Below are 12940 nucleotides of genomic sequence, written 5' to 3'. Positions count from 1 at the left end.
TGCTCTGTATGGCACATTAACGACCGTAAGTGACGCCTTTGAACGATTTGGCTTGTCCACTCAGTGGTGCTCAATCTCATCCTCAGCGAATCTATCATCAAGCTGGTTCACGATCCATGATGAAACGACAAACAGGGCATAAGCTTACAACTAAGAAGTGAGATACGGACAAGCTCGGTCAGGTAGCATTGATGGAGATGCAGAGGATGTCTGAGTCAAGAAGGAAAGTCGAATCCGTGCGCCTCGTCACGAGATCCCTCGGTGTGCCTGAGGTTCCATCCAACTCGGATGACAGGAAGAAACATTGAACTTGATCTCGTACTTTACCTTCCTCTACACCCTCGATCTCCATTACTACGAGTCCTCTACTGCTTAGAAGAATGCACAGGCAGAGGCTAACTACGCACTGCATATCCTCGACCAGACAAGTCCGGCCCCAGTCCCACCATCCTACATCCTGCCATGATGCCCGCGAACAGTATCACCGCGATAAGGGTTCTGAGAAAATGTCTGCCTTGACAGGATGAGGTCTTTTCCGCACGCCCGGAGCCCTTGGCGCATACGTCACAACTATTATCCAGTTGAACCCAGGGTTCAACTTTTACCGTATATCCGATGGTTGAGATGATAGACAGGGGGGACAAGGGCATGAGGATACAAGGACAGACCAATTGAGCATCACGTCCTTACCCCGAATGGTATATCCGGGGAGGGACCCTAGCCAAAGCCACGTGCTGGGTTGAACTGGAGCAACCGTTTCGGCCGGATCCTTCAGAGGATGATGGATCATACGGTATGTGTCTGTCCAGGGTCGAACATATCCAGTTACTGTGTCTCCTTGACTATTACTGCGCCCGACCCCACGCCAGCCAGCCAGGTCCTGGCTACAAGCGCAGCGCGCACATTACACCACTCAGGATTCAGGAGGTTTAGGGTGGCCGTTACCATTCTGCTATCCGTGCACAACCATCCCTAAACGTCCGCCCCGACAAGACATGGCAGTATCCGCTCTGGATTCGAATCCCTGTCCTAGATTGTATGATCCCTCTCGTGTATGTCTTTCGGGCTGGCTGGCTGGCTGGTGGGAGTGGACTGACGCGACACCCCTCCCTCAGTGCAACGAGACTGCCGGGAGTACGTAGTATAGAAGAAGGTACAAAGTCCACCGGGAGAAGGGATAGGATAGGACAAAAAAGAACAAATGCCCGCCGACACAACCAAACCAAGGCAGGGAGGAGCGAACTAGAGCACCAGCATCCAGCATCCACCGACGATCGTCATTCCAAATATGATATAGTCTTTCATGCGTGCGCCCTAGTGTGTCACGGTACGTGCATCAATAGAATGCAAGGCAGAGAAACAGGGCACAGCAACCACTGGAATCCGACGATCGGGGTAGCATCTAGTCCGCGGAAGTGTTTTTTGCTGTGAGAAAGAAGAGAGAAGAGACGACGAGTCAGGATTGCAAGGCCTGGAACAGAAACAGAAACCGAAATAGAAGTTCCATATTGGCCCTTGTTTCGGCTCCGAGGCAAGAACAGAAGAAGTGTGGTTCGACCGGACCAAGGAATTAATCAATCAATCAATCAATCAATCCGATCCATAACTAGGCTCAACGGTTGACCCCGCAGCCTTGTCACGAGCGATATAGTAGTACGTACCTAAGTAGTAGTAAGTTTAGTACTCGTCAGTCGTGACACATACCATTGGTGTTGCGTGTGGACTGAATAGATACTACTAGTAACTAGTACTTGGTAGTAATAGTAATAGTAATAGTAGTAAGTCAGTCAGTCCGCCACCGTCCCTCTTCTTTGTTTAGTTTCTATGCTGGCCGCCCCCCTTTCCTCATTTCGGACTTTCCGGGTCTCGCCGTTCGGCTCATGGATCGGTGCAATCCGGCCGAACAACAGGGCAACCTGCACTTGAAACGAGAGATGTGGATTCCATCACAAAGAACAGACAAGACCGCCTGGCTTTTGATTTCGTAGCCTCACTCATCCTCCCTGATAATTTTTTGCATGTCCCGTTTTGTGCTTTTTTTCCTTTTTCTTCTCTCTCGTTTTCTCACTCACATTCTCATCGCCTTTACTCTCATGTCTTTGGTGTGAATATGGCATTGAGGCTTTTAACCCCCAACGTGCAAAAGGAAATAACTGCGAAGCTACTCCCAATTGTTACGGCGCCCGACAGGAAAAGGGACGAAACACCAGGAAGAAAAGAGGATCACGAGCAATGTGGTTCCTGAAGGGGAGAGACTTGGAGAGGAAAGTCGAGAACGACAAGATCTTCTAATCAAACTCTAAAAGAAATTATTATTACAGGAATTCGGAACCGAACTGGAAATCGTCTTCGAACCCAAACCAACGAACTGCCAATTCCGGGAGGAATGTTCGGGCGATCGTTTTCTTCGGCCGAAGCGGTCATTCTTCGGCCGGGCAAGGAAGCTGCCTGATCCGCGAGTCAAGCTCGTCGTCAAACCCAAAGACACAGCAGCAGTAGCCCATCTTCATCGCCATCCAACCTCCGCCGCGAAAGGGGGAGAGGGCCTGCTTCTCACGCCCCGGTCCGCCCATCTCTCCGCTACAAATACCCGCCCGCTGCCTGGCCTCGTCTCGCCCTGCCCTCAGCAAAACCCCCCTCACTACTCCCCGGGAGTTGAACGAACCAACCCCCCACTTTCCTTCTTGCTATGTCTGAAGAATTCTGCATCCTGCTCGATTCTTCCCACCCCCTCACACCGCTAGTTATCAGGGAGGGAGGGGGAAGCTTGTCGACGCTGGCTATAGGGCCATCAAGGCTCGCCCAAGGGGCACACTGTAATATATGCGGCATGACTGACACGGTTGTTCAGCGGAGGAGTCTGCTGGTACGACTTCTCTCAGCCGCCTCACTGGTGTAGGTGTACTCTCTACGGGGCGCTTCATACACCCAAACAGCGGGTGAGAGGGACCGGGTGGGTGAGCCCGTGCGCCCGCATCCGTTGGGGCCGTCGCACAAATTCACTAACTATCATGTTTTTGGATGACTGCCCGGTTGATGGGTCAAGCATTTCCCGAACTCATGCTGGGAAATAGCATTACATCCGAAACCTGGTTAAGAATGTTGTCAATCTGCCCGTCGGGAGAAACGCTCTGGCCAGAGGAGTACGCTGGTACCCCCGATCCCAGAGTGGAGGATGGCGATGCGAACGAGGTGGCAGGGGAAGTGTTCTGCAGGCTAGGTACCACCTTCGGCACCACCCGATGGCGCGTTTTGCGCGCACGGAAGGCGGCACTGACCTCCCGAAGAGCGTGAAGGGAAGATGCAAGGTGCTTGGCCGAGTCCGTCTTGCTGTTGTGATCGCTGCTCTCATCGTCATGAACATGGTCCGACAGCACCGCTTCCAGTTTCTCGATCAAGTCCCACGTCTGCGGATGCAACTGATCGTTGTTATTCGCTACCAAGAGAAATGCTGACGCAATGGTTCGTTGCAGGCTAATCCAGGTTCGCGAGGCATGAGAATTGATGGAATGCAGCTCAATGAATGCCTCGATCGTGTTTATCAAGTTCGTCAAGCAATCCTCCCGAACAATTTCGCGCCGCTGTTCATCCATCGGAGTGTCCGGATCCAACGAAACTCGGCACATGAGAGATATGAAATACGAGGAATGGAGTCGCAGTTCGGTCCGTTCGATATGCTCCCCGAGCGTCGTACAGCGTTCGCGAGATTTCAAATGCGGTGCAGCCTCGGCAATGATTCGTTCAATGCGCTGCTTATACTCCCGGATTTCGTGGTACCGCAGGTGGGAATGGTGGGTGAACATCAGCCCTCGCAGCATGTCGAGGACAACCTGAATCAGGCGGCAAAGCGTTTCGAAATACCCTCGGTGACCGGGCATCGATTTCGGATCGTACGGGATCTCCGGCTGGTTGATCATGGTGATGGATGGTCGGTCATACGCCAAGGAAAAATGACTGTTCTGAAAAGCCATCGCCCACCTGATTGCGTTGCGCATTAGCATCGGAGAACTCTCCAGTCACTCTCATGATTGTCGATGATTTCCCTTACCATACTCTTCTCCGCGCCGCCTGCGTGGCTCGCGAAAACCCCGAGGTCTCGACATGGAGACCCAGCACCATACACATTCGCTCCGTCATTCCTTTCCGTTGAGTACATTAGCTTCAAGCTGCTGCCTCGGGTGCGTTGAATGTTACTCACCCAGCAACGTGTAAGATGCGCCTGCGTTCATGTTATACGACAAGACACTGCCAATGATCAAGAGGATCTGGATCACCTCCAGGGATGGCTGAGACACATAGTTCAACATGCGCAGACAATGGTAAGAACAAGACACTTAAGGCGGGTAAGTATGAAGTGATTAGAAGCTAGTGTGGGGGTGTCGACCAACCGTATACCCACGAGGTCAACTCGCGTTCTTTCCCAGGCAGATCAGATAGTTGAGAGCCAGACGCTAAAACAGCAAATAGAAGGCTAAGAAAAGAGACACTCATGCCAAACGGCTTCACTAGGCCATTAGCATCCGGACTATATACGCCACCCGCAGCCTGTCGGCCCTGCAACAGTTTGTTCATGTCCGCTTCAAACTTGACGAGATCGGGCAGCACGGGATACAGCACCGCACCAATATTCCGATAGAAAGCTAGAAATTTTCGGCATTGCTCATCGTCGGGCAGCACACTGCACACGCCAGAGATATTGAACGTATACGGATCGGACGACCAAAGGTCCACGAAAGGATAGGCGGCCGACTCGTTCCCCATCGCCAACTCGGTAAGAAGGTCATCTTTGGGTAGCGCCTGCGCCGTGTCCTCGGAAACCTTCGATTTGTCTAGAATGTCCACCAGAGCAGACCTCGATCCGATGTGAACTGAATTTGTTCTCAGCGTAGTTGATCCATAGATGCCCTCAGAGGCAGGCGACTCGTCTTCCTCCTCCTGCTCCTGCGACGGTTCCGATCGGGAGTGGGCGACTTTCCGCGCGCCGTGCGCCTGAAACAAAGAGCCCAAACTGGTCAGGATCTGTTCCATTGTCTGCATCTTGGAATTGATCTCGTCCCATTCCTCTTGCGACAGCGTTACCATCTCCGATAGACCATCCTGGTTGGCAGAGCTGGCTGATTCGGGATCGGCACCGTAGAGGCCATCGCGATGGGCGGCAGGCTGATAAGCCGCGGAAGGCATGTACTGAGGCGTATTGGTGGCGGGAGTCGTAGCGGACGAGGCATACTGATCGGGAATGAAGGAGGCCGGTCTGGGAGCGGTGGGTGGAGGACGACCGTAGGAGCAGGTGAAGTTGCGCTTGACGCAGTTGCCGCATGGAACATTGCGATCGCAGCGGACCTTGCTGGCACGGCAGGGTAGGCAAGTTTTACACTCGCGCGGCCGGCGACGGATAGGATAGGTAGGCATTGCTTGCGGTAGGATTTGCAGACGTTTGCTTGGTCCCCGCTATTTGGGAGGGGAATCTCGGGGATTGATGTGCGTGACGGAAGGGAAGGGATAGACAAAACGTCTGTCTGTGCAACCAAACGATCATACACGCGCGCTTAATTTCCGAAACGGGGCTCTAATCGTAGTGCAAACGTGAGTAAAAATGTGAGACATTGGGCGAAGGTGTTCAAAAATTTAGAAAAGAGCGAAAAAACAAAGTAGACGACACGTGCAAATTGGAGAGGAAGAAAGAGAGAGAGAGAGAAAGAGCTGCGAGCGAATGAGGATAGAGTTAGACGGGCCGAGACATCAGCAACTCTCAGCGCGACGGAGATAGGCGTATTAGGACTGGGCAGAGGAGCAGGGCACGCAAATTTCATCGATGGGCTGCCGAGGAGGGCGAAACAGTGGAAAGCCAGACGGAGGAAGAGGCAGAAGGAGGGGGGCGAAGAGACAGACACTCACCGATCAATGGGTCCGACCCCGGCTGCTGCTGCTCGTAGGATTTTGAATCACCATGATAATAAGCAGATGTCTTCGAGCAGAAATGATAGTAGGTTTGGGTTTAGGCAAGTGAAGCCCTGAGAAAGTATGATGAGGAGTGACAGTTGTGGAAGTAAAGATAGTAACAAAAAGATGGGGACAAGATGGTCGAGGTTAGATAGACGATCCTCCGATCAATGCATAAGCCGATCTTTCCCTGGGGAGCAGCAGCAGCAGCGACAGCAAGCAGCAAGCAGCAAGCAGCAAAGCAGCTTTGGGGTGATGAACTGACTTTGGGAGGGGATCCGATCCGGCTCTTCTCTCTCTCTCTTTCTCTCAGCTCTTTTCCTTCCCTCTGTCTGTCTGTCTCTCTGTCTCTCTTCCTCTCGGTTGTCTCTCTGACTCGCCCGGTTAGTCAGGCAGACATCGGCAAGAGAGAGAAAATAGAAAATGGCATAACCAACCAACTAACTCAAACCCAACCCCCAAAGGCCCGCTGAGGAATTCCGCGCCGTGGAAATGGAACCTTCCGAGATGGCGTGTTGTCTCATGCTCTTCTCTTCTCCTTCTTCCCCCTCCATCCGGTTCTCAACAAAGTTCCAATCGGGAACTGGAGAGAGTCGTGCAATGAAGAAAAATCTATAAGTTGTCGGTAGTAGTAGTAGTGCTTATCATGCCGTCCCCCAAATTGTTGAGTTCCCGATCGCTAGACTTTTTGGCAGCTTTCTTTCATTCCTTCCTTCCTTCCTTCCTTCCTTCCTTCCTTCCTTCCTTCCCTTTGTGTTCTTTCCAATGTGTCTCTGTTGTTCCGCATGGACCAAGCCAGCCGTGAATCATTCCCGCTCGGCAATTTCCCACCCAATGATTAATCGCCCATTGGTGTTCATCTGATGGTTCATCATTCTTCTTCCGCATCATCCTGGCGCTGCACCCCTTCCTTCCTTCCCGGCTGTGTCCACACCATTGCATTCCATCCATCCATCCATAGTCTCGGGTCCGGTGAGGTCATCGGCGCAACTCCCTGGTTTAGTCAACTGAGTTCGTCAACGCAATTCTGTTTCTCCCCCACTTGTTAGTCTAGTTTAGGACATTAGTGTACTTAGTGTAATGTAGTCACTTCAGGTTTAGTAAATTTGATTGTTTCCCACCTCATTTTCACCCCGGTATCGCAAGTGAGCGAGCTATGAGCTAGCAACTCAAGCAATCACTGCATAATGCATAATCAACGTGCAGTTCGGTTAATGATTCGAAATTGTTCCCCATCTTTTGATCAATGAAGGTCGAAGATGGAATGATGATGGATGTCAAGTCCGGGATAGAGAGGCCTGGTGGATGCTGTAGTAGTGAGAGATGGTTAGTGAGAGCTGAGAGGCAGTAAGGCGAAGCAGTTTGACAGGTCGGGGTTAGCTGACTGGGTAACTAAGTAAGGTAAGTGTATGAAAGAATGAAAGGAAGGAAGGAAGGAAGAAATGGGCTGATCTGCTTTGTACATTACATCCTTCTTTCTTACTGCTTCTCTCCCGCCGAGGCGAGCTGGTAGATAGTGGGGAGGTAGTAGCTAATACGACTACTACAGTACGCTTGGATCGCTCCTTCCTTAACTGATGAGGCTAAGTGGTCTAATTACGTGTCAATTGAAAGGTGATATCGACGGATCTGCTTTGATTGATGTTATTGGCGTGTTTCCTTTACTCTTTTTGTCTCTGCAGGTCGGGGTACCAGGTAAGAGATCGAAAACCATCATCAATGTGATCGGTATATTTGGTGTATCTTATAGTATAAGTACATGACTTCATGATGCATCGGGAATGTCTCCACACCAGCTGCCTAGGGCTTCACTAAGTAATTTAGATAACATTGGGGGACGGTCGGCTCTTGTGCACAGCTTCAGATGTGCCAATCAGCGTTGTCGTCCCCGCCACAGGATGTGTCTACTACTCCGCGCCGGTCGTCTTCGCTTCCAGCCTACGGTGGGAAGGACGCACACAACCCCCTGGGGAACCGCCGTCGCGTGGTCTAATCCCCGTCAGGATCGCGGCGGGAAGGGCAACAAGGGTCTGTTTTACTTGCCACGACTCGCGCCTGCCTGGCAAGTACCGGTCGCCGTAGAGAGAGAGGACGCCCTTCACGTCTTCTTAGGGGTTGCTACTGTCCCTTGGGAGATCTGCGGGACTATCCACCAATCATGCCAACGGGCCTTACTTCCAACCTCTGGAATGGTCACCTGGAGGTTTATCGATGGGCGGTTGGCCGCTTCATCAGATGGTTCCTTTGGCGTGCGCTTCTCCAATGCTTCCTTGACTGTTCCGATGGCAATACTGGCACCGATGCAGGCGCGCTTCGTGTCTTTGATGTCGCGCTTCCAGTCTTCTTCAATGGCCGGTGCGGGGCTCTCCTCGCCATCGGAATCGCGGATAAAAGCCCCGTTCGCTAGCGTGGCTTCCCACGCTTTCCGGGCTTCCGAGATCGCCTTAGTGGCACGCTCCAGCACGATCTCGTCACTGTCCCCTTCGAGCACCGCTTCCCGGCGGTACTCATCGTAGGGGACCAATTCCGGCAAGGTAATTGAAAGGAATGGTTTCATGCGGAGTTCGTAGCGCAACCGGTCGCTGGAGTACGCTTGGGGTGACGAGGCTGTTGGCAGGACACGATGGCGAGCAAGGAGCACGTACAGGGCGTGCAGGGAAATCGCAAATGCGTCAATCGCAACGATTTGCGTCGTGAGCCGTTCGAGCAGTTTGAGGGACTTCTGGAGGGCAGCATGGCGTTCAAGAGCATCGCGCTTCTTGGCGGCCACATCGGGAAGGTTTCGTTTGGCCGTGGCGACAGTGAACGTGCGGATACGATCGATATGGCCTAGATGGGTAGAACAAATGTGGGACAGGTACCAGTACATCCCCGGTAGTTCTTCCGGTGCGTAGATGGAAAGCTCGAACCCGAGCTGAAGAATGAGACGGAATTGAACCAGTTTCTGATGGTAGGCCCAGCTACTAAGAGGGTATGAGTACGTTGCGTCGCCATTAGCGAGCATCAGCGGGGGTTCTTTGCTGAGGGTACGGAGTTGCTCATCCAGATCTTCCGCCTACAGAGGATTAGCCCTACCCATGCTGACTGGAATATCGGGAGACTTACCTCCATTTGCAAGTTATCCCAGTCGACAATGGTATGGCAAACGGTACGGCGGATGCGGCAGCGATTCAGACAGGAACTACGGAACGTGTCCACAAAAGGCTGCATGGATTAGTCGGGTCAAGTCTTGAATAGAAACCTATACACGGGAAGAGAAAATGGGAAGTGCCTACCTGGGAGAAGCGCTGCACGAACGCGTCCATTTGCTTGGCAATCTGGAAGCGGGGGTCTGAAGGCACCTCAATATCGTCCATGTTGGCTTGCAGAAGTATACTAGACGGTAGTACAAGCTCCGCGAGCTCATCGTACAGGAACTGTTTGACCGGGACGGCTCCCAGTATCGTCATGTTGTTTACGATCATTGACTGAACCAGCGATCGGATATATACTGATGGCTGAGGCTTCCGTGACAGCAAAGTCCAGACAGTTACCTGCGTTCATTAGTAAGACACTGCTGCAGCGACAAAGCTGTGTGGCCACCCACCTTGAAATTGTAAGGACCGCGGTAACCGATGACTTCTTGGAGATCAATTGCGTCTTGACATAGTCGCCTCAGATGCGCCAGCGCATCGTCGAAATTGATATTCACCATCGGTCGTGGCGGCACAGTGCTGGCCAGTTTTCTTTGAATCTTCCAACTGAACGAATCAGGCACTTGCGCTCCAAAGGTCGTCGATTTGGCCATATCATCCAATTGGGGCAGACAAGCCAAAAACGGTTCCTTTGACCTCGTCTCAATCACTTCGATATCTTGTTCCATGCCCTTCAGAAAGTCACGTCGGAAGAGCAGTCTGGTTTTCATGGCCTGCAGCACATTCTCATCCAACTTGTCCTTCTGTTCGTCAACCCAAGAGATCGCTTGATGAAGGAGGTCGTAGAAAGGCTCCGGTTCGAATTGCGACAGCAGGCTGCGATTGTAGAGCTGGGTGACAAAGTCCTCTTCCTATGATGAAGGCTTGTTGTTAACTGCAGAGCCAACAGAATGTAGTAAGCCAGAACCAACCTCGAAATAGTATTCAGTGGCTACTCGTGCATGAACAAAGTCGCAACATTTGAGGAGCGCCAGACAATAAGCACGCAGTACCAGATGCACGAGCGGGGCTTCCTTGTCATGACTCGCGGCACGTCCGCGAGAGAAGGTGGCTTCGTCGAGCGACTTCGGAACCGGCCATAAGAGCTTATCAAGGTATAGGGATGTGAAGAGGGTTTGAGAAAGAGGGTGGCCCATATGCCATGCCATCTATCATAACAGACCAGTTAGCATGGTCGAATGCAGCGTCAAATATTCGAGTGCGAGTACCTCAACATACCTCATGACACAGCAATCCGTCCATAATACCAAGGACCTCCTCCGGACTAAGCTCCCGCGTCACATCGTAGTCGTCATCCAAAGCCTGCGCATGGTTTTCGCCGGGACCTAGATAACCACTGTCCATCTTGGAGTCCATAATCTATAACAAATGGGAGAATATCAGCTTCTGGTTCGATGTAATCGGCCGGATGTCTGTCAAAAGCATATTGAGTCGCAACCGACCTCCAGTGCCCCAACTGCTTCGAAAAGTGTGAAGTAATCATCTTTGACAAGCTGGCCAGTTTTCAGCTCTGAGGTAAAGGTAGAAAAGTAGTCAGTGGGCAATTCACTTTATACGGTGGAATCATAAAAAAGGGCGGGCTGTAGAGAGGAAGTGGCTCACTTGAGGCAGCGGATGTAAATTCATCGGTGATGTCGCGCGGGACTACCGACTGCGTGACAACCCGCATTGTCGAAACAGGGAATGAGTCGTTAGGCAGCATGTGAAACCACGATCATTTGCAGCCAGCTGCCAGATTGTCTGGGTCGTCTAAAATGAAGGGTTGTTCCCAAGGGGAAGGGGAATGAGAGTTGGAGCAGACCGAGAGCGGGCGAGGGGAGGGCGGGGAGTCGGGCGGACAGGGCAAAACTTGCGGGAAACACAAGCCGCACGCGCTCAAGCAGAGCCCGTCGAGTTCTGTTCAGGAACCCATGCTCTTCAGGCACAAGAACTACATTTGTGGTTAAGCGGGCCCTGCTAGCCAGCTAGAGAAGAACGGCAGGAAGAAATAGTTCTTTTCTATTTAGACCTGATCAAAGGGGCCAATATGCTACAGAGATCTATTCCATTCCTGCCCATGGCTTCCACCCGAGACGAGACCTCAACATCCTTCATCCAGAATACACATCTTCCGGGCTTCTTTCACACACTTTCGGAATGGGGTATTTATTTCGACTCGGCCTGAGCAGCGAGAGCCTCATCGTTGGCCTTGGCGAGGGACTTGACTTCACCCTGCTTGCCGTTCTATATCCGGAACCCGATAGTCAGTCAAAACCGTCCTCATCCCATTGAGTTTGGCGAAGGGTATGTCAGGCGTGCATATACGAACCTCCCACTTGGCGAAACGCAAGTCCATGTTTCCACGGCGCTCAGCAGCAGCACGGGGACCGTCCTTGAGAGACCTGCGGACCGCGCGAGCGGCAACGGTCAAGTAGCGGTTGTAGCTGTAAAAGTCAACCAAGACGTCAGTCGGAGGTCTGGAGCAGACAAGGCGATTCAGAGCGAGAGAATATCATACGTGAGACCAGCAGCTTTCCAAGCGAATGCCATTTTGACGGTGAGGGATAGATGAGGGGATTCTGTTCAGGAGAAGGAACACTTGCTTTGGGATGCTTTGCAGACGGTCGAGTTTCGGAGGTTCGGGAAGGTTGGGTCATGTGATCCACGTGACTGACACGCCCTCAACCGGGATGTACTTCCCCATATTTATCTTTAGATCTTATAGTATTTTTAAGTGTTTCATCCAGCAAGATCGATTCGTTGCAATAGAGCAGGCACTACTAATTTTTCTGTGGCTTTTGGATGACTCAGTTTAAATTCATGTGTCACCAAGGAATAAAGAATCTCCAGCATCCAACATGAATATCTGGAGGTATATATTATTCTAAGAATATAGATGGAAAGAAGCAAATCAGTTACTTCTATGCCACTAGAGTATTAGGGCTGGCGATGTATGGTAGCACCTGATAACCTTTTGATGCAGTAGAAGCGCCAATGCAGCTTATTAGCTAGTACAAACACTGCAGCTCATCACTTATATTCCTCCAACATGACCTCTGTAACTACTATTCTGTCATTAGGACCATACAGGGAGACGAGGAGGCTTGTAGAGGATAGCACAAATATGGTTAATAGTTTATATGAAGGTTATCTGCAGTGGTAAATAGTTGCTAATAGTCATGATATAGGTATTTAACTGCCATAAGTACGCTGGTTTCTAGCTTTCACAAGTTATGAACTCTTCTGCAAGTATCCCCTATCAGTTTCTTTTGACTACTACCACTACTAAAGATAGTAGTAGGTGGGAGAGTCGGTGAGAGGACCAACGGACTATAATTTAAACAGCACTACTCTCAAAAAGACGATTCTCTCCCTCCACCAGAATATATTTTGACCATCCTCATATTTCTAGTAGTAGTCAGTATAAATTGGAACCTAGGATTAACATAATAAGCTCTTCATATCAGTCACTAGGGACTTTCCCATATTAAATATATAATTTATTTTCTATAAAATATCAAAGAAGCCTTTGTATCCGGCAACGGGTTACCTCTTCCGACGACCCGAGGCGATTCCCTCGGATAGCCGGGCCCCACGTGACCTTCTAGGAGCTTCTGCCGCCAAGACAATCCGGGGATCGAGAATCGCCTGGAAAATTTTCGAGACTTTGGCTTCATCTCCATCCCCATCTCCATCTCTTCCTCCATCCATTCTTCTTCTCCTTCTTCTCCCTTGACACCCGTTCTTGCTCTGGGAGTTCTGGTCGGGTTACCCTCGATCTAATTGTATTCTAATATCCTCTTTAACCTTGTTTCTGTCTTGTTTAT

The 12940-nt window shown here is 51.1% G+C and overlaps 4 protein-coding genes across 4 annotated transcripts; all 4 read right to left on the bottom strand.

The window, feature by feature from the left end:
- Nucleotides 1–3041: 3041 nt before the first annotated feature.
- On the bottom strand, nucleotides 3042–4001 carry AKAW2_60893S (transcription factor domain-containing protein; the record flags this gene model as incomplete). The annotated part of the gene is made up of 1 exon (XM_041693069.1): nucleotides 3042–4001. One exon carries the CDS (start codon nucleotides 3999–4001, stop codon nucleotides 3042–3044), a length of 960 nt encoding a protein of 319 aa, XP_041546391.1.
- A 364-nt stretch (nucleotides 4002–4365) lies between these two features.
- On the bottom strand, nucleotides 4366–5409 carry AKAW2_60892S (Zn(II)2Cys6 transcription factor domain-containing protein; the record flags this gene model as incomplete). The annotated part of the gene is made up of 1 exon (XM_041693068.1): nucleotides 4366–5409. The coding sequence occupies one exon, from the start codon at nucleotides 5407–5409 to the stop codon at nucleotides 4366–4368; it is 1044 nt and encodes a 347-aa protein (XP_041546390.1).
- A 2629-nt stretch (nucleotides 5410–8038) lies between these two features.
- Nucleotides 8039–10836, bottom strand: AKAW2_60891S (N-alpha-acetyltransferase 35, NatC auxiliary subunit; the record flags this gene model as incomplete). Its single annotated transcript, XM_041693066.1, has 8 exons — nucleotides 8039–8995; nucleotides 9046–9144; nucleotides 9216–9473; nucleotides 9527–9985; nucleotides 10046–10282; nucleotides 10353–10493; nucleotides 10577–10644; nucleotides 10737–10836. The coding sequence occupies 8 exons, from the start codon at nucleotides 10834–10836 to the stop codon at nucleotides 8039–8041; spliced, it is 2319 nt and encodes a 772-aa protein (XP_041546389.1).
- A 443-nt stretch (nucleotides 10837–11279) lies between these two features.
- AKAW2_60890S (ATP synthase subunit epsilon family protein) lies at nucleotides 11280–11663 on the bottom strand (the record flags this gene model as incomplete). The annotated part of the gene is made up of 3 exons (XM_041693065.1): nucleotides 11280–11357; nucleotides 11443–11557; nucleotides 11632–11663. The coding sequence occupies 3 exons, from the start codon at nucleotides 11661–11663 to the stop codon at nucleotides 11280–11282; spliced, it is 225 nt and encodes a 74-aa protein (XP_041546388.1).
- Between the last annotated feature and the right edge of the window lie 1277 nt (nucleotides 11664–12940).

Source organism: Aspergillus luchuensis, chromosome 6 (genome assembly GCF_016861625.1).
Source record: "Aspergillus luchuensis IFO 4308 DNA, chromosome 6, nearly complete sequence".
NCBI classification, from domain to species: Eukaryota; Fungi; Ascomycota; class Eurotiomycetes; order Eurotiales; family Aspergillaceae; genus Aspergillus; species Aspergillus luchuensis.
Note: the sequence above shows the minus strand (reverse complement) of the source record. Positions and strands in the feature narration are given on the sequence as shown.